General features: G+C 44.5%; 1 protein-coding gene across 1 annotated transcript in view; it reads right to left on the minus strand.

The window, feature by feature from the left end:
- Positions 1–12634, minus strand: part of LOC126319774 (ras-like GTP-binding protein Rho1) — a 275497-nt gene extending 262863 nt beyond the window's left edge. Inside the window, exon 1 of the mRNA XM_049993520.1 lies at positions 12358–12634. Within this exon, the coding sequence (XP_049849477.1) occupies positions 12358–12498 (141 nt within the window). The 5' untranslated portion in view covers positions 12499–12634. The remainder of the gene's footprint in view (positions 1–12357) is intronic.
- Positions 12635–13678: the final 1044 nt, after the last annotated feature.

Genomic DNA, 13678 nt, shown 5'->3' on the forward strand with positions numbered 1-13678 from the left:
TGGAAATTGCCTCTCTGACGGCTACATTCATTCCAACGTAAATCACCCTGGACAGACGTTTAGAGTCACATGCCAACCTGCTGATCTTCTGCAAGGCTATATATTTCGTAACAAGTCGCCTATCACACAATTGGGTCGACTGTGAAAGGCATTACATGGCTACAGACGTCATCCGCCAGACCCCAGACCACCAATGCAAGCTGCTCTCCGTCAGATGGCAACACCACGAAGACGGCTGGGACTGCTATTTTGTTACTTAAGAATCGCATTTTTAATGTTTCGTTGGGTACGAGCAGACAGTGCTGTGATGACCCCATAACTGCCACGTGAATATGGACTTTTTGGTCTCAGAAGTACCATACACAACTCCATGTAGGAACAAAACGACCCGACGTGAGGTACTCAACCCCATGTAGGCTGTCAGTGGCCCAAAATGATTAGCGCCCGATAGGATACACTTATCGCTCGTTCAGTTGCGCAGTTTCATATAGCCACGTCACGTACGTTAATGCAGATAAAGAGCCTGTTTGCAGCACAAGTAATCACGTGGCGGGTGCAATGATTTCTGAAGCACCACTGACTGGCAGCATGTCAGCCTCTGTTGCGGCTTCCTTTGATGCAGCAGAAAACAGAGACTCACTGACAGTGACAACACTGGGCGCAGAAGTAGCACCACGTCGTCTTTTCACACGAATCGTAATTCCGTGTGCAGCATTACGATAGATGTATCCCTGGGTGGTGGCTCTTAGAATAATTAACTGTGACATATTGCATTGACCAGCGCTTCGAGTAGCGGTATGAGACGCCGCTAGGAACAACATAGGATTACATCTGGTTCGCTTAGCCGGTAATATGGACATCAGATAGTAAAAATGTCAGGTTAAGATGGAAGCTGTGACCTGTCTCTGTGGCGTTACTTTTCAACAAGATACCGGAAAACTGTATGTTGCCCTTGCTGTCCTGCCTTATTTTGATACAGAGTGTGTTCGAGTGTTGTTCTGGTCAGCACGTTTTTCAAATCCCTCAGCTACTGAAAACACCTGGTCATGAGTTGTCGTAATACTGAGACGCTATCACGCATGTGACACTATGATTCACGAACTCTACAATACTGTTCAAACAGAATCGAAAGATGAACCCATATCTGTCATCCAAGTTCAGTTCAACTTGAGGCCCGGACAGCTTAAAGCCACTGTTGAGCTGGGTGTGCCAGTTCATATATTGCATTTGGCAATATGTATATCTCAAACCACTTCCAAACTTAAGCACTATTCATCTTGTTGTGCTGTATAAGTTGTTTGCTATCCTTCCTCGTGTTGCAATTTTAATGGAAAGCTGTGTACCTATTGTGTACAGAAGCGGTCCTATCAAACTACGCTGAAACACTCCTCGATGCCTTCGCTTCTGGTACCACCCCATTACGATTGACATAATGATCTTGCTGAGCTGTCTTCATTCCGATCATGTATCCGTTTCACTATTCCATGTGTAGCTGTTTTATTTCCTGGACGAACGATGGATCACTGAAGTTTAAGGGGGTGTTTACTATCTTTGGCCCGGAAAAAGTATGTTCTTTGAGAATATTTTCCTCGGGATGTATTATAGATATCAATGTCAAATTTGATCAAGATGTTTATTGATATTTCCTCTACAAACTGGAATTTTTTAGACCGGAAATGTCGAAGAATAAAGGCGGAAGTGGCGTCGGAACGAAACAAAATTTCGATGTAGACCTCCACGCGCGGTATGTCACCTGTCAGCCGGCTCGTCTGAAATAAAAATTGAGTTGACGTTAGCGAAGTATATAAGATACTTTAGGACTTCTATCTCGCTTACGTTATTTGGACCATAGGAAACAAAATGGCTGCCATTTGCAGAAAAGTGTTCTTTTCTTCGATTTTTCGACTTCGTCGGCCAACTAAAACATTTATAGTTACTGGATCGGAATAAAAGTGGTACAACTCCTAGATAATTCAGTTAGCTTCGTCGGAAACAAAGAATCATGTCAATCGGTTCAGTAGATTTGAAGATACCATACCACACGATTAAAAAAAAAAGTCATTTCGAGATAAACGCGTTTGATGTTTTGACTACACATAAATGCAGTATTATGCAACGTACGTTAAATCTGCTATTCCGAGTCCATAAACTAGTCCTTCATCTTCCCCAAAGAGTGCGTTCTGCTTCATCTGGGCCATCCTGCGCTGCTCCAGAAGCGCTCGTACGGCCGGTGACAAGCAGTTTTCGGCCTCTTGAATCCGGTGGTCGTCCGAATGCTGGGAGAACTGAGTTGAATAGAGTCTCCGGGTGACGTCCATCGTTGTGATGGACTTTAGAATTGCTGAATACCTTTCGTTGAAGCTGCTCACTGCCAGGTGGGTCGCAGTCTTTAGTCTTCGCACCAGAATGCAAATGCTTAGGGGGTAACTTCCAGACACACGCGTTCAAACTTTCATTTGAATATTGTGTGTTTCCTAACAAGCACAGGTACAATAACCCATCCTCCGAAGGAAAAAAAAAACTGGAGCGTGAGAAAGGTCGATTTTAGGCAGATGCATTTTTTTATTCAACCGCGAATAACGAACATATCCGTTCCGTATCGGAAAAACCGTTTCAAGACTGGATTCTAAACACTTTTATGGATCCAAAAATGCAATTTAAACAAAAATCAATTTTTTGAACGAAATGATAGTAAACCTCCCCTTAAGAAATATGGTACACACTCTTACCGCTCCACAGTTAAGAATTGAGTGGTATTCCTTACGAATTCGGTGAGTGCAGGGGTACTTTCCTCAAAAAAGCCTTATTTTCTTTCCTACCACTTCCCATTAGACGTGGTGTTCCGTCCGTAATGACCCCGAGATCGTGAAAAATATGCTTGATTCTTAATTTTCACTTCCTTTTGTGGGTTCGCTTGAACGCACGTATGCTACGACAGCAGAAGCATCCGAAAACACGAGGATTTTGCAGAAATAGCCATAATGCAAGCACGTCTTCCTTTCGCAGTTGCACCAGGACACAACTGGAAAAGCAGCACTAGCTCGTGCTGTAGACTTCCGTGTCCGGCTGCAGTTGATGTGTTTACATTCAGTAGGGCACGGTGCCGACCGCACTCCAGCGGGCTCCTGTCTGCGGCATGAGTTCTCTGCCCTGACAGATGAGTAACAGTGAAGTTCCACTCTCTGGAATAAGTCGGTTTCTACAGCAGTGTCGTGTTTTGTTTGTGTGACTGTCGATGATAAGAGGAAATGGAGACAATAAAACCGGTTTCTGGGTAATAGAGTACGCATAACAAACAGCGAAAATAAGTGTAGGTGTTCAGCTTCCCCGTCCGTTGGACAGACTACCAGCAACAGCGTCAAATCCCCTTATTCCATAACGTACTACAGAGAGTATTAGAATTTAATCAACGATACTGGTACAAAGTCTGGTCTCAACTGAAATAAATTCACTGTAATTGTCTGAGTGTAGTCAATGGATATGAAATCATTGCACTACATAGTTCTTAAGTCATTTCAGAAAATCCATTAATAGTTAATATTCTGTGGTGTGTGGGGTTGATCTGCTATTCTATTGTTCTGCGCAACGGATTAATCTCAGATGTACCCTTTACTCTGTGGCTCCTGCAAGATGCAATTTCCACCCACACACTACTACAGAAGTCAGACAGACGCTCCTAACGTTCTAAAGAGAAATGCCTCAAAAACATTCAGTAATAAATATCTTCTGTAGCCGTCCGCTGTAAGGAAATAACACAAAAATTCACAAAATTTCTCACGCAACTAGTGGGATACTTGGGCACTGGAGTAGTGCTAGTCAGTGTAAGATAAAACATGAAACTAACGAAAATTATTATTTATTTTGCAAAAATTCTGAGAAATCACAATGGCACTTTTAGTTATGAATTGAACAAGTTATATCCTGGTTCTTTTCGGAATATGAAGTTACCTCTCAAGGATAGGATTCGCTAATGAAATTTCTATACAAAGTTTAAGATTGTTATTCAATTGGCAGAAAGGCTGAGAGGCGCGCCTACTCAACTTGAATAATTATCCTTTAGAATGTTGCTAGTTACGGTCGAGGCTGTCGAGTGTGAAATGCACTGAAGTGTACTGTTGTGGAGGAAATAGGGGGTTCGCAACAGCTGTAGCGCCCAATACCATAAGCTGCGATGGCTGCTGTCTGCGCCGCTCGCTGCTGACAAATAAGATAACTCTCGCTCTATCTGGATTGACCTTCGCCAATCAAACTCTCCCTACGCCCTCATGAAGTCAACGATTCCTATTCGCCCCTAGTCTAACCATTGGCGGGCTACACCGGTCAGATAACCAGTCCAACGCGATGCCACTCAAAAATTCGCTCGCAGGCGTTTAACTATAACTCTGTCCACACCGTCCAATAAGTGTGTCGGCCAACACAGTGAACAACGCTTAATCGCAACTCAATATAGAGTTGCACTTCGATTCGCTCTCGACAGAGGTGCTCTTCCAGTGAAGCACTGAGGACAGACTTGTTCCTCGCTCCTAGAGCGACAACGGAACGACGCCTCTCCACGCCAGACGTGAAGGGGTGTATCTTTCGGTCTCTTCCATTACTCCTTCAGCTTAAGGCGTCACAAATATCGTCTGCCAATCACCATTGATCTTCTAAAACGGGAGAATGACGTTTCGTTTAAGGCAATCAATCCGGAAATCTGTAGTATCAGCGTTTGGTGTTTGCTGTCTCCCTGTGAAAATCTCTGAAACTGCGCTCTATGTGTAAAGAACGCGTAGGTTGGACGCTCCCATACAATGTAGCGGAATTTGCTTTTAGCCGAACACGGGGTCGTTCCCCCTTTCACTTGGGCACACGCTGTTTGCTCCACGGACGGCCGAGGTTGACTCGTCCTCTCAAGGGACCGGCCTCCCGGTGTGTGGTCTGCCTCTCTCGAACTAAAAGCTCCCGTGACCGTCGTGTCTGGAATGTATGTGTGTACGCGAGCCTAGAGTATTTCAACCCCGGTGCGCATTTGTTATTTGCATATCGTTTACATGAATTCATACAACACTGACTTTCTCTTATCGAGTTCGGGTTCGAATGAAGCGTCTTGATGTGCAGAATATGATTGTGAGGGCGGAATATGTAAGCAATGAAGGTCAGGAGACCACGACGTCTTACAATATTTCTTCATGTTTCTTCGTGTTTCATTGGTATTCGAACCCATTCAAATGGTTCTAATGGCTCTAAGCACTATGGGACTTAACATCTGAAGTCATCATTCTCCTAGACATAGAACTACGTAAACCTAACTAACCTACGGACACCACCCACATCAATGCCCGAGGCAGGATTCGAATCTGCGACCGTAGCAGCAGCGCCTAGAACCTCTCGGTCACAGCGGCCGGTTCGAGCCCAGTGCTCACGCTTATCTCTAGCACTTACTTAAACCAATTTGGGCATCCGAGCACACCTAAGACCAAACAAAACATTCAGTTTCATATGCGTTTTCTTCGTATTTTTTCGAACAATCATTCAGAGGTTCTCTCTTAGGGACACGTTCGCTACCTCCGTCCACGAATACCAATGACTTCCCGATTTCCCGATGCAGTGCTTGTTGTCTTTCATAGGAGGGGGGTTCAGTAACTAGTGCAACACATTTTTATCTGGAAGCAAGTTTCTTTCATTTAGGATTACAATACACCATATTATTCCGCATTCACTCGGATACAGAACCCTATTTCTCGACGTGATCTCCATTCAACGCGACTGTCTTACGCAGAGGGTAACATTCTACTAGTCGACGTCGGAGCCCACGTCTTTCAGCACAAACATCCTGCCTCATCATCCACGCACTGCTTTGCGGAAGTGCATCCTAAATTGGGCAAAAGATATGGAAGGCAGAACGGGCGAGATATGGGCTGTAGGCTGGGTGAAGTTTTGTGACCTTCTCTCGGTCGCGCAGACTTGTGTAAGGTCTTGCGTGGTCAAGAAAGGGAAAAGTTTATTTGCATTGTTGTGCGGGACTTGTTGCTATGATGACAGATGCCTCGCTAAACGACACATCATGCTTTTGTTCACTGCCAGCTCTCCATTGCCTACAAGTGCCTTTGAATATCTGCGAAGCTCTGGTTTTTCGTCAAAAGAAACTCAATTACATCTCTTTGCTTGGAACGCAGCTCCGTTATAGACGCCATTTTGAAGTCTATGTATAGCGCCGCCACCTATCGAAATTCATGAAACTATAGTGGATGAAGCGGGAATGTTCCACGATGTTCCGCAACAAATTCCGCATTTTTTCTACCGGAATTGGCCGAGAGCAAAAATACGTTGCATTACTTACTGAACGCCCCTCGTAGTTGTTTTGTGGGAGAACGGAATCAGCAGCCGAACAACTCCCTTGACAGTACAGCGCCGTTGTTCACAGCAGTTGTGAAACCGACTATATTACGATAGATGGGATACGTTCATCGAATGAACCGAGAGCTGAACGCGCTAAGAAGTCTCTGCGTTTGAAGAGACCTCTAGGATATTCCACACTTACGTTAAACTGTGTTACCAAATATGACAAGCAGAGATTTCACATACACAGAATTGCAGATGGGAGACATGCAGATCCATACGGTGACGCTGCTTATCTAACGGGAAGATAACTACGACTAAGAGTGATTAGAAACTCTCAAGCCAAAGTGGCTTCCAAATACCGCCAACGACTCTGAAGAGCCAAAGAGGATTCGAAATGTCATATTGTTCTCAAATTGAACACCGAGAAACGCGGTCGTGACAGCGTTAAAAATAAATATATAATTAAAGAAACAACACTTATCCAAGAAGGGCAATGTGTCCCGAAACGCCTGTTGTTTGTAGTAGTTAAAACTTTCATTCTAACAGTCGTCTGTAAAGACGCTATTGACTAATTATATCGAAAAACATTTCGAAAAAATAGAATTAGAACGTGGAAGTCCACTCTTTCGTATTGAGTGTTTTGGGGGATACGGTTTGACAGTACATTCTTGTAAATGACAGGTACGCTTCAGAGTTAGTCTGCTGTGAAACCTCTGTTGGATTTTTCCAAGAGTTGTTTTAGAAGGTTAATTTTCTGCAATACCACAAAAGCCCATACTAGTACTTCCTCATTATAGCACTCGAAATGGAACGCTGCGTTGCCACTTAACACTAGTAACTTCTCTTAAAATGTTCAAGGTATCTCATTCTAGTTGCTCACAGGACATTTCTTAAATAACTTTCGTAATTTCATGTAGTTCTTAGCAGCTGTAAGCAAAGTGAAGAACAGATTTCGTTATCTCCAAATAAAAGCAATGTCAAATAATACGGCGTGCGGTCGTGTGGCTAAAATTATCGTCTTTCTTCAGTTTCTAGACAAAATAGCTGCAACAGTTATCAGTAAATATTCTGAGAAGCAAAGGCATTACATACAAAAAAATCAGTACCACACATTGTAAATACACTTGAAATGTATCTGATAAACTAACAGTCTAAAAATAAGTTAAAAGGCTTGGGCCGCGAAAAGAAATCCGATCTGGAGGGTGAATGACTATTTTCCGTAAGCTATTGGTTTTGTAAACAAACAGAAGCTCCACAGGATACTATGTCCGTCTGACATCGGACTGTGCTATAGATAATTAGCAAAATGTAGTCCTTGGATGTGTGTCAGTCCCTAAAGTATAGTGTGGGAGTTATCTTTCGTCGTTTATGAAGCGAATTTTCGGTTTCTTGGCCTAGTGAACTGATGAGATTATAGGGCCAACAAGATTTTTTTAATATTAAGACTGATGCATTTCCTCTAAATTATTTGGTACATGGATGGTTGCCCTGAGTGTTGCCTAGTGTATGTGTTGAGAGCATAGTGAGGAGCGCCCGCCATATCTCGGAAAACTTTGTTTTAAATAGCTTGCAGTCTTTTCAAGCGTTTCTCGGCGACCAGTGACCAAACTTCCGATCTACAAAACATGGAGAGATGTCTGATAGGAATCAGATTGCCAGTTTTGCATTTTCTAATAGCGCATCGCTCTTGAGGAGTGTGTATAACTGACAAAATAGGCCACAATCAGTGTTGACTGCACAGGTTATGTGCGACCTCCATGTCAATCTCTTGGCTACGGTAAGGTATGGCTTGCCACCAACCGTGAGTTGACGACTGGGGATCTTGAGTTTGGTGGTGAACAGAATGGTCTGGCTCTTGTTAGGATTGATTTTCACCTGCAGACAGTACAGCATTGAGTTACTTTGTCCAAAAGTCTCCAGAGGCACCTCAATATGGAGGTTAGGCTCTATCACCGCTTGAACCACGCATTGTCATTGGCATACTTGGCGATTTATCCTCCCACCTGCTTGGGAATGTCACTGATATAGATAGGGTGCAGCACGGGTCCGAGAACAGAACCCTGTGACATGCAGCCAGTACCGGTTTTTGTGATGTCGCAGGATCTGCGCTTCCTGACAAAGCATATCTTCCCCCTAGGGGAAAAAGAATTAATCGTCTTGAGCACATGTCCTGGACAATCTATGGTTTTTATATAGTGTGTGATGGCATCATAACACACGCGCTCAAAACGAGTTCTTCCTCCAGGTCATGTAGGCCCAAGGGATGTGTACCGGCCGCCATGTCGTCTGTGTCTTACGGATGCGGTGTGGAGTGGCATATGGTCAGCACACCGCACTCCCCGCGGTTGTTGCGGACTTTCCAGACCGTGGAGCCGCTACGACTCTGTCAGTTACCTCCTCAACTAGCATCACGAGGCTGAGTTCAGCCCGTACTGGTCCTCTCACGTACCGAAAATCCTTGGCAGTTCCGATGATCGAGTCTTCCGCAATGCGACATCTAACGCGTTCAGAAGCCTTTTTTATATTAAGGTATAAGTAAGTCACTGAGCTCCTCACTGCACAAATACTCAGTCAAGATAAGGGACTGGTGGACTGTGGAATGCTTTGTGCGGAAATCACCATATTTATACATACTCTGTGTTGTTGTGTAATGAATCTATATAATTAATCTACTGATACTCTGGATACGGAAGTAAAAGAGGTCTGTCAATTGTCAGCTTAAGTGCAGCAAGATATAACGGCGTATTTTAGTCATCTTATGAGCCAGCCGGAGTGGCAGAGCGGTTGTAGGCGCTACAGTCTGGAACCTCGCGACCGCTACGGTCGCAATTCGAATCCCGCCTCTGGCATGGATGTGTGTGATGTCCTTAGGTTAGTTAGGTTTCAGTAGTTGCAAGTTCTAGGGGACTGATTACCTCAGAAGTTGAGTTCCATAGTGCTCAGATCCATTTGAACCATTTTTCATCTTATGAAATAAAACTGTGTATCTTTACACCGTGAATCCCATTTAGGTGATGCGAAATGAAGGTTGCGTAAACTTTTCAGAACAAAGTTTCGTAAGAAATTAAAAGATTGGCGTTAATTTTATTTCGATGAAAATAGGAAAGGACTTTGTCAGGAATGATTCATGGACAGTCACCATTAGGAACGCTTCGACGGCTGGAGACACAGGTCATCTCGCTAGTCCAGCCACTCACCGCTTTGCTGTCTCACTAGGTCCCTTTGTTACCTGCTTGTCCTACCGGCCTCATACTTTGTGTGTTTGCTTCGTCAAACACGCCAAATTTCTAATAACAGACGCATCGCTCTTATTTGTCCGAAGAGTGTTCGGTACTGTCGTCCGGTGTGGCCGTGCGGTTCTAGGCGCTTCAGTCTGGAATCGCGTGACCGCTACGGTCGTAGGTTCGAATCCTGCCTCGGGCATGGATGTGTGTGATGTCCTTAGCTTAGGTAGGTTTAAGTAGTTCTAAGTTCTAGGGGACTGATGACCACAGATGTTAAGTCGCATAGTGCTCAGAGCCTTTTGAACTGTACGATACTGTCGACTGCTAACGAAGGTGGAGTCACACGGAATATCTATGAGGTACGGGACCGGTCTTAAAATTTTCGATAGTTTGGTGAAGAACCACTATTGCCTACTCAAAAAAGTATATTTGATTGAAACAGAAGCAAAAATGAGTATGCCACAAGGATGACCGACTACACATAAACGACTTATTAGTTAGGATCCGCAACAGTCCAAAATCGATCTTTGGAGATACTATTGTCTACTAGAAGGTGCTGGCGTCGCTGATTGATGGTGAAAGAATGAAGGACCGCTTTCACTCTCTGTACTGGCTGGCAGCTTTCCAAAAATTTATAGTGTTTAGTGGTCATACTGCGGAGCCTGTCAGGTAGATTACACACCTAACGATATGAAACGAAATTAACAATGGAAATCGCTAGCGAAATCAGGAAAGCGAATTGATGAGTTAGATTCGTTGGCTGTGCTCTGGTAAAATGGTGTGATACTATTAAGAAAGTTGCATACAAGACACTAGGCAAACTGTTCTACGAAGCTGTTCCAGTGTTTCAAGTAGTCCGCATGGAAGCTATAGAGTAACTTCAGAGACATGCTGCTTGGACAGAAAACATGTTAGTTTGTACAGCACATATGGCAGATTAACAGAGAACCTTAATGAACCGAATTAGTATCTTTGGAAGAAGGATCATATTGTTTTTACTGAACCCTTTCGAAAAAAATTTGGAGACATAGTTTTTGAGGAAGGCTGTAACAAGTCTATCGTCTATATTGTACATCTTGTGTACGGATACAGTTGACACGTTAAGAATTATTACGCAATGAACTGGTATGTGTACAGATTCAAATTCATGTGTGTTCGGAGTAAATGGTACAGGTAGCCAGGAGCTCTCGGTACGAAGCAAAACCGTTCATTACTGCACTATCGCTCTCACAAGGGAACATCCCCATCGCACCCCCATCAGATTTAGTTATAAGTTAGCAAACTGGATAGGCCTTGAAAAACTGAACACAGATCAATCGAGAAAACAGGAAGAAGTTGTGTGGAACTATGAAAAAAAACCAAAATATACAAACTGAGTAGTCCATGTGCAAGATAGGCAACATCAGGGATAATATGAGTTGTGAGCGCCGCGGTCCCGTGGTTAGCGTGAGCAGTTGCGGAACGAGAGGTCCTTGGTTCAAGTCTTCCCTTAAATGAAAAGTTTATTTTCGCCAAGTTATGATCTGTCCGGTCGTTCATTGACGTCTCTGTTCACTTTAATAAGTTTAGTGTCTGTGTTTTGCGACCGCACCGCAAAACCGTGCGATTAGTTGACGAAAGGACGTGCTTCTCCAATGGGAACCGAAAACATTGGATCGCAAGGTCATAGGTCAACCGATTCCTCCACAGGAAAACAAGTCTGATATATTCTTTACGACACTGGTGACGGCATGTGCGTCACATGACAGGAATATGTTGTCGACCCACCTAACTTGTACACTTGGCGAATGGGTAACAGGATTCTTCTACCTTGCCCGATTTAGGTTTTCTTGTGGGTGTGATAATCACTCCCAAAAAAGTGATGAAAACATAAGAGTTTGTCACATAAACTGCAACAAATGAATGCAACAGTTTCACAGTCGCACAGTTTTCCCTGTGCTCTGTCAAAACATACGTTTTTAACGTTTTCAAATTTTTCCGTGTGTAGACCGTCAAATCCTGTATATGTCCAAGCAAATATGAACATGTCCTGGAAATTTGGAGAGCGAAGTTGATTATTGTTGAGTGCCTGAACTTTGATAATTGACACACGATCACGTAAACAATACTGCTCTGTGTACCTGTGCAGCTTCGCAAAATCATAGAATCTTTTCACAAATTATTTCACTTGCCGTCCCCATACTACGGCGCACTTACCTCGCATCGGACGGATAATTTTCTGAAAATAAAAGATTAAACTTTTCACTCGAGGGAAGACTTGAACCAAGGACCTCTCGTTCCGCTGCTGCTCACGCTAACGACGGGACCACGGCGCTCATGAGCTCACACTATCCTTGATGTTGCCTATATTGCGCATGGACTACTCTTTGCTTGTTTTTTTCATAGTCCCACACAACGTCTTCCTGTTTTCTCTGTGTTCAGTTTTTCAAGGCCTATCCACTGTGCCAACTTACAACTAAATCTGAGGGGGGGTGCGATGGGGGGGGGGGGGTTCCCTTGTCAGTACAGCTGCTACAAGCTTCTCCTGCCTTTGTCTCGTTTAACTTTGACATCTCATACCATTTATTAAAAATCCAACTCCTATGCCCATTTACACGAAAAATCAAATTCACGTCACGGTCTTGTATCATTAGTTCGTTACTATATACGCTAATATTTACAATATCATAAAGGACAACATATATTGCTATATAACTACGACAATTGGAACTAGGTAGCTGAGGAAAAGAAACACTGCCCTTTCTCTTTTATTTTTGGTCAACAGACAGACATAAAGAGTACTGTTCAGATGCAATTCACCATGATTACTCACCTCGACAAATTTGTCCGAGACGAACCTCTCGACGAGCGCCGTCTTGCCGCACTTGGAGTCGCCGACGAGCACGATGTTGCAGTCGATGTCCTGCAGTGGGTCGCCACCACCGCCGCCGCCGCCGTCCCCTCCGGTATCCATGGTTTCGACAACAACGCGACGCCCCGCTTCCCGCAGCGCACGGTACGGCAGCGGACGCACAGCTCAGTTCGGCAGCTCGGCGCAACACGGCACTTGCTAGCTCCGGGCAGCCCGCGGCGCCAGCATCCCCGCTACTGAGACGTCGGAGGCGCGCCGGGCACGTGCAGCTGCTCTCCCAGACGCGCATGCGCACTGGCCGCTGTCTGCGAGTAGGGCAGCCCCAGGTAGAAGCAGACAGCGCGTGGCCCTCCACGGCAGCAACAGCTGGCAAAGGATCACAAGAATTCGTACACCGTGCACCGACAGTTGTACACGAACTCTATTATTTATTGTCATTACTTATATTTTGGACCACATTTATGTCCTGCATTCACTACATTGTGTTTGGCAGAGAGTACTTTTCGCTCTTTCGTACTGTGATGAGCCAAAACGTTACGACTTGGTTAACAGCGTGATAGTTCATCTCTGGAACGCAATACAGCGCTGACTCTGCGTGGCATGGATCGACAGTCCCTGGGTGGTTCCCGAAGGTATGTGACAGCAGATGTAGACACAAAGGTTCCACAATTTCCCTAAATTACGAGCCGGTGGTTTGAAGGCGCGGACCAGACGCCCAGTTGTATCCTATAGGTTCCCAGATAGGGCGAATTTGATGGCTATCACATCCAAGTGAGGTACTACCATGCCGCTGAAACTACTGTAGCACGTTTGTGTCATTTGGACACGTGCAATTACGCTGCTGTAAGACGACACTGACATTGGAAAAGAGATAAACCATAAAGAACTGCAGCAGGTCTACAACAACGTTCACGTAGTTCACAGTTGGGCTGTCGTTACGTACTGGATCTCCCCCCCCCCCCTCCCGCAACCCCTCCCCCCCCCCCCCCCCCACCCCGCCCAGCCGAATATAACATTTCATCAAGCAATTATCATGAAATTGGTTGCAATATATACCCTGAAGTTTTCTTGGGGCAGATGTATGGTGTTCACGCAGTTAACTATGTTCTTCAAAATACGTGTCGTAGTTTGTTAACAAGATTGAGAACATGTTTCACGACTATACGTAATAACCTTATTGGTTGAAAGTAGCCAACCACAAACAATATGACGTTTTGTGACGCTACTGGTCAAATGACAAACCGTCTAAGAAACATACGTATGTGGCGTTTCTACGGGAATA

This window comes from Schistocerca gregaria, chromosome 2, assembly GCF_023897955.1.
Source record: "Schistocerca gregaria isolate iqSchGreg1 chromosome 2, iqSchGreg1.2, whole genome shotgun sequence".
In the NCBI taxonomy this organism is placed as follows: Eukaryota; Metazoa; Arthropoda; class Insecta; order Orthoptera; family Acrididae; genus Schistocerca; species Schistocerca gregaria.